Source organism: Gambusia affinis, linkage group LG04, assembly GCF_019740435.1.
Source record: "Gambusia affinis linkage group LG04, SWU_Gaff_1.0, whole genome shotgun sequence".
In the NCBI taxonomy this organism is placed as follows: Eukaryota; Metazoa; Chordata; class Actinopteri; order Cyprinodontiformes; family Poeciliidae; genus Gambusia; species Gambusia affinis.
In genome coordinates, this window is record NC_057871.1 from 3,505,347 (window position 1) to 3,519,337 (window position 13,991).

Below are 13,991 nucleotides of genomic sequence, written 5' to 3' on the forward strand. Positions count from 1 at the left end.
ACTAATAGAAATCATTCTAACTGACCTGAAACAAGACTGATCAGTCTGATTTTACTTCAGACTGTGAGAAAAAAACTAAAAAAGTTTTTTGTTTTAATTTATTTATGTCAACTGTATGCACTGCTCTGTTTTGGTCTATCACATCAAGGGCCCTATAGTAGGAAAAGTAAGCAGAGATTTAATATTTACTGAATGCTGTGCTAAAAAAAACAAACGACAAACCAGAGGTAAGATGATGGTTTTTATTAGTTCAGTTTTCAAATTTTTTATTTTCACTTGAGATTCGTTAGAAAACATCATCAGTTCTGCAGCCTGTATCACAAAGAACCTGCAACCCGGAAAGACGGAAGTCAGAAGAAAATGACTCTGTAGGTAGGTCTTTTAAGAGATATGTGTTAATACAGCTGATGGCAAACTATTTACAGCGACGGTTTGATTTTATGGTAGCAACATGCTTGGGGTTTCTCAGGGAGAGATGATGATGGGCTTAGTAAAGCCAGATGTATGGAGGCAGAATATTTCAGCTGTTTTAGAGCTATCTAGTCGAGGCAATCAATTTCTCAAAACGTTGTGCCAGTTCAGTTTAAAATAAATTAAACTCACGAGGAGAAAGACGAGCAGAAGAGAAAGGAGAAATGGATTTCTGACTTAATTTCTCAGCGGATGTCAAACTAAACTCCAACTAACGTTCCTCCATTTGAATCAAGAATACTGAGCGAAAACCGGTCATGACGTCGACACGATGAAATTACTCCAGAAATAAATTAGAGAAGGAAAGTTGCATTAGTGTACAGTTATATAAAAAAGTACCTGATTTTCTCTCTGTGACCCCGCTGTAATGCCTTTGCATAACTTATAGAAAACTTGTCACACTCTTTAAAAACTCAGTCATCATTCATTAAATCACAATCCTGAAAACCATCGAAGACCGGTAAAGAATTCCACCCTGCAGAATCCGAATACCTTCGAGTCAAAAACACGGTGGAGATTTCATACAAATAAAAAGGACACTTTTTTCCCTGTTTATATACACAAAACACTTCTGTACAGTTTTTCACTTCCAGAAACAGACAGAAACATTCCTACACACAGAACAAATGGAAATCTGATCGGATTCAGTGATTAAAACTTAAGTAAATCTAAAGCTTGCTTTTAGCACTTGGTTATGTTCGACTGCCTTTGAATTCCAAGAATCGGTCCATCACACGGGATCCGGGTTTAACGCATCAACTCTGGATCCTGCTTGGAGTTGACGTGAGGCTGATCGGATCTACGATGCTTTGCAAAAATATCTAGACGTCTAAATCTTTTCACATTTTGTCAGATTGCAACAACAGATTGCAGGGTATTTTACTGGAGTTTGGTATAATAGACTGCAACGATGTAATCCATAATTGTGAAGCGGAATGTGGTTTTCAAAAATATTTTTAGACAAAAAATAAATAAAAATATCTGAAAAGTGTGGCGTGCATTTGGACTCCACACTTTCACACAACACAGCTGCATGCACACTGACTTGGCAGACATTTTACTCAAAGGAATGAATCAAACTGAGAAGCTCAACTCACTCAATTTTCTGTACATGACACGTCCAGAGCAACAACTTGCCATCAGGAAAAACTAAATTTGTATTTAAAGATGTTTATTAGAGAAGATCAGAGGAGGTTCAGAGGTCAAAAGTTTGAAGGATTACATAATAGTGTAATTTCCCATTAATGAGCATTATTCAATGCTCCAACTAATAATGGTGCAGCTGCAAAAGTACCAAAACACGGCCAGCCTCCAAAACTCCCAGGTCGAAAACGAGACAGCAGAGATCAAAAGCTCATTTTCTTTCTGCTCCACAATTATGCACTAATTTATGTCGGTTTACCACATAAAAACTAAATAAAAAATACTTTCAAGTCTGTGGTTTATCCTGACAGGATGTGGAAAGGTTCTCCCAGTGTGAATATATTTGCAAAGCGCTACATTTGGCGTACATAAAATAGTAAAAATAGCGTGGAATAAAACCTCCCCCAGATAAAAACACCAGAAACTAAAAATTCAACACTGTTAAACCTGCGCTGCTATTTAGTACAGTTGCATTCGCAAGGAGTCGTGATTATGTTGTCATGGGATTTCATTTACACCTCAAAGCAACAGCTTTACAACGAAAGGAAATGTTTACTCTGGATTAGCCAACAGGTGTTGGGACAGACGAGTGGAAAAACAGCCCTTAATCCTCATCGAAGGCAGTGAATGTTTAGAGTTCATAGTCTGTTTAAGTCAAACCCCAGAAAGACGAGTTCAGTTCACATGCCTGCTTTCATGCAGCATAAAGCTTATTCATGGCCCGCATCGCGCGAGCAGACGGACACGCGTTCTGCTGGGCCTGACGTCAGATGAGCCACCGGCTCTCGTTCTGTGGAAAGTATCCCAGGTCCAGCAGCCTGGAGGTTCAGAAGGTGGGTTGGTGGTCTGGAACGGGCTCATTTGGGTGCTTTGGAGAGAGTATCTGTCTCTGTGAATACGCGGTCTTCATTCCATGCCTCCCTGGTGCTCTTCAGGGCTTGTGTGCGTTGTTGGTCCACAACCACGTAGTCAACACGCTCGTCTGATGCAGAAATGCCGGTTCCATTGTTTTTCATCTGAGAAAACACAAAGCGGTCTGAAAATAAATACACGCAAGCTCCTAAAAAGTAAAACATGTGGTTGTGGGGTGCTCCTACCTTCCGAGGTGGGGTAGACTTGCCAGATTCAAGATCCAAATCCAAGTACTCCACCTGTTTATCTCCTTTGGGCTTCACCATGGGACTACTCCCACCATCTACAGGCAATGGTGCCGCCATCTTGATCATCTGCGGAAGCCGGGACAAGTTTGGTTTTATCCTCGCCAAAGTAAAAGCTCAAATCCAAATGAACTAATGTGTTGTCACAAAACCCAAAATTCTTTAGGATTCATTCCATTTAACAAAACATAACTGGTGCAAAACCAAAGTTGCCAGTTTGTTCACTTTTAAGGTGTTCTGATTTATCAAGACACAATTTTAACAATAAATTACTGTGCCAGTTCAGGTATTACTGGTAATAAAGGCAACCTGTTATGGTTTCTTAAACACGTTAGAATAGGTCCACGAGCTACACAAAGCATGTTTATTACATAGTTGTTGTTTTTTTTTTGTGCACAAAAATCATTGTTAGATAATGAGATTTTAGTCTGCCTATTTTGAGCTCCTTTCAGAAGAAGTTGTTTTAGGGTGTCTTGTCACTTTAAATCCAAATAAGCTGCTGCTGGCCACGCCCCCCAACTTAACATTTAAACTTGCACATAAAAATGGCTGCAAACAGATAGCAATTATACAACTGTACAGCTCTGAAAAGCAGCAATAGAACCTCCTACACAAACAACAACAATGCAACAAGTGGTTTCTGAATTGTAACTGTTTATTTATTTCAGAGTTTTTAAGAGCTTGGCCTGTTTTAGACACAGTGAATACCAAAATGAAAGGACAAAAACTTCCAAAATGTGAATTTTGCATAATAGGTCCCTTTTAACGCCCCATCATCAAACCCCAGCTGGGAAGTCTAGGCCTTTCCAGGACTTTGCAAAATCTTGCTAAATTAAAAATACCCAGGCTCCCTGTTACACAGGCAAATTAATGTTTGAAGTGGCAAAAAAGGTTTTCTGACATTTAGCAAATAGCAATAATTTTGATCATTCTAAATAACCTAATGCAAGAAAGGTTTGTTTGGATTTAACTTCAGAAAGTAAGAAAACAGTTGAATGTGTCTTTTATTCAGTGTATTTATACTGATAAAACAAAACAAAAAAAAAAGAATTGTGGTTTTGTGACAACTCAAACACATGTTGGGTCTAAAGGTAGCGTTAATTCTGCACTACAAGTACGGTGGAAACATTAGATCTAGTGCGAGACAAAACCAGAACATAACTATTAAAGAAAGTGGTAGAAGATATCTAAAAACCCTTACAAAATTTCCCCAAACTCCTCAGTATCCTGGACACATTGACTGGAAAGTGACGACAGCACGGCTAAATCTGTGCAGATTACTTTGTGATCTGATTGCAACACCTGAAAAGCCCCCCAAAAAACTTCTGGTGTTCTGACAGGGCAAGCCATTCATGTCTAACCCTGCTCACCTCCTCTATGGTGTCAAGTTCCTCCACCTCCCTCTTTACAGGGGTGATGGGGACTGTGCAGTAGAAGGACTCCTCTCTACAGAACGTAAGAAGGGGTGGAAGTAGCAAAGAACGAAGGGGGAAAAAAAAAAGAAAAGCAGATGGTTAAGACCAAGAATGCAGGATAAAGAAAATGGTTGAAGCCAGAGCCGGAGGAAGCTGAGGAAGTGGGGAAACTAGAGAAGGGAGGAAATGAATTGAGTGATGAAAGAGCAACAAGACAGCAAACGGTTTCAAAGCAAGTAAAAACTGTTAACAGCAAAGAAATGGCTGAGAATAGCAAAGCAAAAACTAAAACAGTAATGTTAAGGCATGGTTATCAACTTCTAGAGTGTTTAAAATGTGCTTCTTTTCCTAAGAGTTTTCCACATTTTGAAACCACAAACTTTAATCTGTTACTGGGAGTTCAAGCCAACACAGTGTAGTGAATAATTGTGAGATGAACAAGACAATGATGCACGGTTATAATTTCTTTTACAAATTAATGTCATTCCTGGATTGGCTGCTCTGGAAATGTCAGTCAATAATGTCTCATAGCATTCTGTAAGCAAATTCCTCAGTTCCCGTTTCTTAAGAATATTTTAGAAAAGCTCTGCAAAAGCATGTGAAATATTTTCAAATAGTTTCCACAGAAAGATACACTTATACCCATGAAGAGGTGTGGGTAAAAAAAAAAAAGAAAAAAAAAGAAAGGCCTCTTCAAACTCTGGACATTAATCAAAATGAGAATCTGTGTCAAGACAAAAAAATTAAGTCATCCAATCTGATTGAACGTAAGTTACATTTGCTAAGTTAGTAGAGATCTACATCAATAACTCAGCTATGACTTTGATAATACCTTATTATTTTATGACTTTGGAGGTTATTGACTCCGAGGGTCTGAAAACAAATGCATGCCACAATTTTTAAATTTCCGTTTGTAAAAAACAACAAAAAAATATTGGAACCTATTTATTATTTTTCACTTTGTTGGTCTTCCACGTGAAATAAACTAAAATAAAATAAAATAAAAAAGCTCATAATCCAAATAAAATAATTGAAGTTTGTTGGTGTAATGCAACAAATTATGGAAATATTGAAAAGTTGTTTACTTATGCAAGGCACTGGGTGTAATTCTCTGAATGTCTCAGCATTATTTCATATTTGGTTTCATTTTGCTTCATAATTGAAAATATTTGTAAAAGTAAAAGAAAAATAAAGTGTAAAGAAGGAAGAGGAGGAAACTGCACAGACAAGAGTCAAGGTGGCGAGGAGTCCATCTGCAGGAGTCAGTGTTTTATCCACACTCACTATTACCATGTGGGAAAATACATTTCTTAATGTCTTGATGTTTTCTATAAATATTTTGACGTAGCAATTCATTCTCAAAGTCTAAAATTTCAGCTGCTTTAATGGTGCAGGCATAAAAAATATCTGCAGAGGTCATTATTTTATGTTTACTCCATTATATAAACAATAAAAAGCTAAATTTTCTGCAAATTTTATAATTAAAGTTTATTTTATTTAAAGCAAAACTTCTACTGCATGTTTTTGATTCAGAGAATAGATGTGTGTTACATACTGGTTCATCTGTGGGTAAATTAGGGTCCATTTCTACATAATTCTCTGCAATGTCCTCGGAGTCAGTGCTGGAGGCCGTGCTATGCACTGACGAGGGTCTCGCCGGCATTGGAAACCTAGAGAGACTGGGCAGCATTTACAATGTTTACACACCAACTTTGAAGCAAATGCACCAAATAAAAGCACAAAAGTAGACCTCATCTCTGACTGACTTCAATGTGAAGCAGCTTGGAGGCAGGTCCAGGATCCTGTTTGTATGAACAGCGCTACTTTGGTCAAACAGTAACTACAGTAATGTATGAAGTGTTAGAGTTTACTTCTTTAGTGATCCTCTAAAATAAAAGGGCACATTCTCACTAGGCTCTGTTTAACTCATGGAAGCTGGATTTTGTGTTAGCAGCATAAAAAGTAAGATGGACAAAGTGTTTTCTTAAAGTTTTGGTGTTAAAGTGGCTCTGAGGAGAGCAGAGCAGTGAGAACATGCCCTTTGGTGTTAGCAAAATGTAAAACTATGTAAAAACACCCCCTAATGTCAAACATCTTAGATACTTACTCTCTAGCAAATGAGCGTGTGACAGGTGAGCGGACAGGTGTGCAGGGCTCCTCCCATTCTGGTAGTGGTTTGATCTCTAATGGTGCAGGTCTTCCTAAACCAAACAAATTCACGCCTTTGAGTCCCTGCTCCTCATCAATCCAGAACAAAAATCATCACTATGGTAGAAGTTCCCCACATCAGGAATAGGAATAAAATAGTGGAGGAATGTAAAATGTATCATAGTACAACGCCTTAAACTAAAGCACTGTTGAAGAACCTTTTAATTAGAGCAGAGGTGCAATTTATCTGCAATCTGCATCACAGTATAAATCTATGAATATTGCATTCATATTCATTAAAAGATTACTTTATTCTTTTTTGTCATCATAAAAAAGAAATGTCAAATTACAATACATTAGAATTAGCTTTGTAGAGGGTAAATGTAAGCAATAACATTTACTTGAGTAACTTTTTTTTAAGAAGTATTTTCAGGAGAACGTTACAGCAGTGGTCCCCAACCCCCGGTCCACGGACCAATAAATAATTAAATATTTACGTTTTATGTATTATGTGAGTCTGGAAGAACTTTTATTTTGAAAATCCTTTAACCGGATTCTCTTGCGCGCCAACATAAAGCCCACAAGTAGCAAAATGAGGGTCGTGCCGTGGTGACGTAGGGGATAACGCGCCCATGTTTGGAGGCCTCGAGTCCTCGACGACTCCCGGACTCGGCGACGTCTTCCCCCTTTCCTGTCACCCTACTTTCATATAAGGGACACTAGAGCCCACAAAAGAGAATGGATTTATCCAGGAAGGTGATTCCAAGCCCGCTCTGCATGATATGCGGTGACCAGCTCGCTAATGAAGCCTTCAAACTGCTTCGCTACTTAGAGATAAATGTTCGATTTGTGGAACATCTGTATCTTATTTTGAAGGGATATGTAAACGTTACCTGAGACAGACTGGCGACCTGTCCAGGGTGTACCCCGCCTCTCGCCCGGAACGTAGCTGGAGATAGACACCAGCAACCCTCCCGACCCCATTAGGGACAAGAGTAAACAGAAAATGGATGGATGGATGGATGAATGTAAACGTTACCATAGAGACCATAGACACGTTAGGGCAGTGGTCGAGACAGAGGAATAGAAGCTCGTGAGTTTTAGGTCTGGTTCACACGGCACGATTTAAGAATTGTCGGCCGGTTTTCCAAACCTCTGTGACCACACAGAACGGATAAAAGTCCAACAGGTTTGATCGGTTCGTGTGTCCAGCCACACGGCAGGAGCAACACACCACACAAGAACCGATTTCACTCATGAACATCCCGATTCCAGAAGAAAATCCCGTAAAACCCCAACATACCACAGGTGAATTTAGAGTAACAAACATGTCCGACGATGTAGAAGCAATGGTGATAATTTGTGAACTCATTTTAAGTGACAAAAGACGTAACAAAAATAAAAAACGTTGGATAAAAGACTGCGGGAGTAGCCGCTCTATGTGCTGCACTATGCACTAATCCGGGACTCTCGGTTGCGCCATGTCAGCTGTTTGGGATCCCCCGACCCCTCCAGTCCCACCCCCTGTGCTTACGTCACCGCACTTTCTGATTGGCTACCTGTCACATTCAACAGGTTGCGTCAGAGATAACTCCACACGCTGCAATGAAAGGGCCAAGACAATCAAACATGTTGAATATGCCTGATTTTAGATGGGAGCGGTTCGACGTTCCACACAGACAGGATAATCGTACGATTACCACAAGCGAAAATCTTAGAACTCGGAACCTTGTAAGATTGTCATTAGGGGAAAATCGGGACAAAAAAAATGGAAAATTGTGTCATGTGAGCTCCTCCCCACCCGTCCCCCCAGGCAATAGTAAAATCGCCAAGCCTCCGCGGTGATAAAAAGGTTGGGGACCACTGCGTTACAGCACCATATATTTCATATAGACTTGAGAAATATTCTAAAGTATCGCTACTCTTGCAGTAAAGTTTCTCTAAACTTGACCCAGTGCAAATAACTTCACTCCATGTTATAACCAAAAATAAATCAGACACAGACACAGTTCATGTCAAAGTGAGAACTCTTGCTGTTCTCAAACTTTGATGTTCTAATGTCTGTTTCTTCTGCTTAAGATTTATTTTGTAATGTTATCAATTTTTCCATTTCACACATTAGTATATTTTTGTAAGTTTGATTAAATAATTTTAAAGTAAATCAGATGTTATGATCAGATCATAAAATTTTTACTCTGACTCTCTTATGCTGGAATTGAAACCATGTATATAAAGTCATGTGAGTGAAAATGATGGTCCATGCATGGCTTCCTCTCTAAGATCATATCTTTGTTCAATTTCCTCCTGCAGAGCTATCTGTTATTTTCCAAAAGCATGCATGTGTTTTAGTACCAATAAAAATCAGATTGTTGTCTGTTAATGTGTTTTGTGTCAACAAAAAAGTAAAAAATTTTTTAAATGTTAGTATTTGATTGTGCTAACAAGTAATGTTAGGGAGTATTTTGTGGAACACTTGAAATCCAAAGTGAACAAAGACCACATTCCAAGAATATCCTGCAAACATTTTAATTTAGACTGGATTAGTTCAATCAAAGTGACATTTCTTTGAATCAAACCCCCACATGATATGAGGAAAGATCCCACAATTTAACTTTAAAGCATGCAGATGGATGAAGTGTTGTATGCAGAGGTCAAAGAAGTTTCAGACACACAAACAGTTCGATGGGGTGTACGTACCCTTGCGTCGTCCCCTCGGGAATTCACCTACGGTTTGAGAGTCGGTTCGCTCTAAACCGACAACCTTTGCTCTTATTATTTTAGGACTCTGACCTGATTGGTGAAAGAAGACTTTGCTCATTATATAAAAAAGGGGGTGATCACAACAATTAAGCCCTAAAGTAAGAAATACTCTGCCATGCAAAACAAAAGACATAACTTTGCTGCACAGTGAAGCTTCGGCCTCACTAACAACCATTTATTTATTTATTTTCCAGCAGCACAAATCAAGAGAGCGATTGTCATGACAACAGCGGGACCAAACTACCCAACATGCAACTCACTCCATGCAGCACGGCTTCCCACACAAAGACTGACATCACAGCTGTGCATGCATGATTGGCTGTGTGGACGAGTACACGGAGAAATCAGGTCATGATGAGAAGAACAACACACAGATCTGCAGCAGGGCGAAGTGCAATGTTGGGAAACTAGGAGGGTTTCACTTCAACACACCGAGCAGAACATTTTTGGAAGAGTGGGGTGACTACAGTTTCAAATATTTTTGATGGAATTACATAGAAATAACGCTGGCACTGAATTCCTGTGGAATTCTTGGAGAAAGGAGAATAAATGGACAGGTGGGGATTTATAGACAGAAAAAACTATTTCTCATGGCTGGTAATAAAATTATAATAACCAGTAAGAATTTAAGCTGGTATTTTTATGCTCAATGCCCAAATAAATGCATCAGTTAACTTTTTTTTAGCCTTGTGTCTAATATTAATATATTTATAGCTGAAGCGACTAATTGTATTAATCGATTGTTGAAATAAAAACAACTAATTTAGTCATCGATTAATCAATAACTAGAGTATACTGTCTCAAAAAAGCCACTTGCTGCAAGAAAAATGTATTCAGAGCAATAACTAAGCCAAAAGTGTACAAAAATATATACATTTTGCATTTAAGATTAAATTTAAAAAAACCAAAAAACTTTGAAAATATGTTCAACCCAAAACTTTAGTGGCAAAGTTTCTTCTTCACCTGGTTCAAATTTTGTTAAATGCAGCAAGAAGGTCCTGGGTTTGATTCCCGGCCCGGGGTCTTTCTGCAAGGAGTTTGCATGTTCTCCCTGTGCATGTGTGGGTTCTCTCCGGTTCTCCAGCTTCCTCCCACAGTCCAAAAACATGACTGTCAGATTAATTGGTCTTTCTTAATTCTCTCAAGGTGTGAGTGTGTGCATGGTTTGTCCTGTCTGTCTCTGCGTTGCCCTGCTGGCGATCTGTCCAGTCCTGTCACTGCGCCACCACAGCACGTCCCGTTTTTGTTGAGTTTTGACTGTTGGTTCAGCTTTTACTGTAGATATGGACAAATTTGGACGTGCAACAAATATCTGCTTCTATAATGCCATGTTCTCCAGTTATTCCAGTTTTGAGGAATGGCTCAGAAAAACATTAATCTGAGTCACGTCATAATTATAACCCGGGAAAACAGGAAGTCGATTACTAATAAGCATGGGTCAGTATGAGTTTCTCTATGTCTGATGTTGAGTAAAAACATCACAGAAATATTGCAAAAAAATGTTCCAATAGGACTAATTGTTGTTTTTATGCAAAACAGAAATGTAACATTTAATCCTACTCTGGTTGAAAGAGTTGAACATCTTATGTGTATTATAATATTATTTAAAACTTTTTATTTTGTTGTGCTGTTTCTAATCAGATGCAACTACTTCAAATACGACAATTTATTAATTAGTTTTTGCAGCTTAAGATATTTGAAAGAGTATAAAATTCAAATCTAAACTAAAATGATCATTACCTATTTTTATAATTTTTCAATTACAGATGTACACAGTACTGGAAAACTTAATATGTTCAATTATAATTATTATATATTATTTAAGCTTTCCAGTAAACTTTATTTTTGTATTTTTTACACAAAGAAATACTGAATGTCTCCTTTTTACCTCTCATTGAGAAATGTTACTTTTTAAATGCTAGTTTTTATTTGTGTATGCTTAATAAAAAGATTCATGTACATACTTTGACAATATGTTCTGGACATTTAAGGATTTATCTGAGATGTCAGTAGCAAAATAAAGTAGCAACAAGTGATTTTTATCATAAAATACTGACCATGTTTGATGTTTTAAAGAAATGTAAAAGTTATGTTTTCAGTAAAAACTGATCAACTCACAGCTGCGGAGCTGAAGCATTAAATTATTTGGAGCATAAAAGACTTTTCTTACTTAATAACTTTATCTTGTCACATCTCTGAAAAATCCCCCAGTGAAGGGTTAGGGTTTGGTTCAAAGAGCATAAGAAAGGAAAAACTCCTAATTGGGAAGCGTTAGCTAGCATGAACCAGCCTAATTTTCTGCTGTGACAATTAAAGCCATGGCTTTTGATTAGGCCTGTGTGATGTTCTTTGTCAGTCTTCAATTCACTTTGTCTCGTCTTCCCTTCACTGCTCTCCCTTTCACTGTTCCCAGATTCAGAATCCCCTTTGCTATCAGGTCTAATCAAAGGCCTCCATTGAAATGAAGAGAACAAAAGAGGATGGAGGTGATCTGTCCAGGCTTTGGTTGCTCCATGGCATTATGACAAGCCTTCTAAAACGCGTCTTGCAGGGACTCTCAGAAGCTTGAGCATATTGAGCTTTTGACAAGGGATTAAAACTTTATCAAAAAGATGTGACTAGCAAGAAAGTAATTCACCAGCCTGCTTGGGGACATGCATGCAGAAGAAGAAGATGGTATTTAATAAATCAGACACAAAGTGAGGCATTTCTCTTCCAACCAACAACATCTGCAGAGCAAAGACGACTTTACTGTAAAAGTTAGAAGTAGGGATGCACCGATCCACTTTTTTCACTTCTGATACCAATATCTGAGGTTTAATATCAGCCGATACTGATCCGATACAGAAAAGCAGTGCTGAATTCATTAAAAACGTTTTGTTTTTAAAGACACGGACATAAATATGCTGCATTACAAACTTATTTGATAACTTATTTGATAATTCTACAAACAAAAATACACTAATAGCTATGCAAGCTTGGCCAAACATCTAGAAACAATATTATATTTGTTCAGTCAGTGGAAATAGGAGGATAACAACAGAAACTGACAAAAACAGGTTGGCTACCTTGGTCAAACTTGTAAAAATAAACTGCAACTAATCTCTTTTCTACTGGTTGATAAAATGCAATTATAAATTCTTAATACAATGTAAAATAAATAATAAATCATAAAGTGGTTCAGAGTACAAGGCATAGAATTAGACTGAATAGATCTGCCCTTTCGGTTCAGGCACATTGTCACTGATGCCTTATCTAGACTTTTACTCTAATATCGGTACAGATACATATACAGAATATCAGATTGGTGCATCTCTATTTATTAGACAGTTCTGTGACCATTAACCAGCAGCTGAGTGTGACACAAAGCATTACCAGCTGTAGTGTTAGTTTGATAAACAGCTCTATGAAGCAACAACATCCAGATCACAACTACGAGTGCATGCACACAGGCTGAGGTCTCACCTTTACGATCAGGCTTGAGGTTTCGGTCCACAGGCGGGGGCTGGCACTCATTGGGCACCGGCCGGCGGGGCGGGGTCTTCGGGCTGGAGCGGAAGCCCATGTGGGCGGGCGGGGGCACCTGCTTTCCCAGGGAGGAGAACTCCATGGTGCTGGGAGTCATGGGGACATAGTTTGTATCGTGCATCGGCTCGGACAAACTGCCCGAGTGGTGATGCGACGGCGAATTGGCGCTCATGGGGACGTAGTTCTGCTCCACCTCCTCCATAGAGAGGTTGCTCAGCGGCATCATCCCTTTGCTCTTCTGAGGAGCGGAGAACAGATGTGGCTTTTGAGACAAAGATGTGCTTCTACGACTGGCTCACATCTTGAGGCAGAGAAATCAGAAACCGGCTCAGAGACCCTGCTACCTCTGTGTAGGCCTGTCGCAATAAGCAACAAATCAATTAATCACATGATAAATTAAAACAAGCATGATTTATCGTTTTTCTCTTTTCTAAAGACTTATAGACTTTTATAGACTTCATAATTCATTTTATTTGTCGTTTCTGTTGTTTTGTTTATTTACTTTGGATTTTTAAAGTCTTCCAGTTCCAGTGTTGAATACTCATTAGAATTTAAAGTTTACTGTTTGAGTGTTCTTGCATTATTCTGCCATTGCCATTAGATCACTTGAAAATGGTCTCAAAATCACAATAACTTCTGTGACAATTTATCATCCAGCAAAATTTATTGTGACAGGCCTACCTCTGTGATTATAAGAGCGTTGGTGGATGATTCTTTCAGAGATTTATAGAGTTGTGTTCAATCAATCAGACCAATCACTGTCTTTAGTAGCAATTTCTACCAGGCAAATATTTACTATCTGTAAGGTAGAAAACTAACAGATCCAACGGTCATTACATGCTTTCTCTTGATTGTGTGTGATTGAATAATCTTTCTTTAAATAGTGACGTCCACATGTGAATTAAAGGACTCAAACAGTTTGACTCCCTCTGAAAACGGTTTGCTCCAGATATTATTCAGAAGAACAGCACAATTTGATCAAAACGCCAATTTGAAAGGGGAAAACATAAAGAAAATTAATAAAAAAAAAAAACAAAAAACAGCAAAAATGATCAACCGCTCGGAAAAATGATCATAAATGGTTTAGAACGGAAACCAAAGCCAGAAGAATGTTGATCGAAACAGAAAACCCGTGGATCAAAGAAGAGCCAAAATGGCAAATACTTAGCCAATGATCACCTCCAGGTGATAAAAGAAGATCTACAGTTACCTGTGAGTCCTGAAACAATTAGAAGAATCTCACAAAGTCACATCTAAAAAAATGCTGATGTTTAAGCTCGTCATGGCAGACATTAACTGGCCTAAAGAAAAAAGGTGCATCATCTTATGCCCTGATGAAAGCAAGATTGGCCTTTCTAGATTTAGGGGC

The 13,991-nt window shown here is 38.4% G+C and overlaps 1 protein-coding gene across 20 annotated transcripts in view; it reads right to left on the reverse strand.

Moving 5' to 3' along the window:
* Positions 1–228: 228 nt before the first annotated feature.
* The window catches only part of gab1 (GRB2-associated binding protein 1), a 61,788-nt gene continuing 48,025 nt past the window's right edge, over positions 229–13,991 (reverse strand). For 7 of the 20 annotated variants that reach the window (XM_044113441.1, XM_044113445.1, XM_044113447.1 and 4 more), the window contains 8 exons: positions 13,833–13,841; positions 12,560–12,860; positions 9,032–9,124; positions 6,294–6,387; positions 5,953–5,988; positions 5,742–5,865; positions 2,712–2,840; positions 229–2,630 (listed from right to left, as the gene is read on the reverse strand). In XM_044113441.1, coding sequence (XP_043969376.1) covers positions 2,472–2,630; positions 2,712–2,840; positions 5,742–5,865; positions 5,953–5,988; positions 6,294–6,387; positions 9,032–9,124; positions 12,560–12,860; positions 13,833–13,841 — 945 coding nt within the window. In that variant the 3' untranslated portion in view covers positions 229–2,471. Of the gene's footprint in view, positions 2,631–2,711; positions 2,841–4,141; positions 4,218–5,741; positions 5,866–5,952; positions 5,989–6,293; positions 6,388–9,031; positions 9,125–12,559; positions 12,861–13,832; positions 13,842–13,991 lie in introns of all 20 variants that reach the window. The other 13 variants (XM_044113450.1, XM_044113443.1, XM_044113440.1 and 10 more) reach the window with 8 other exon arrangements.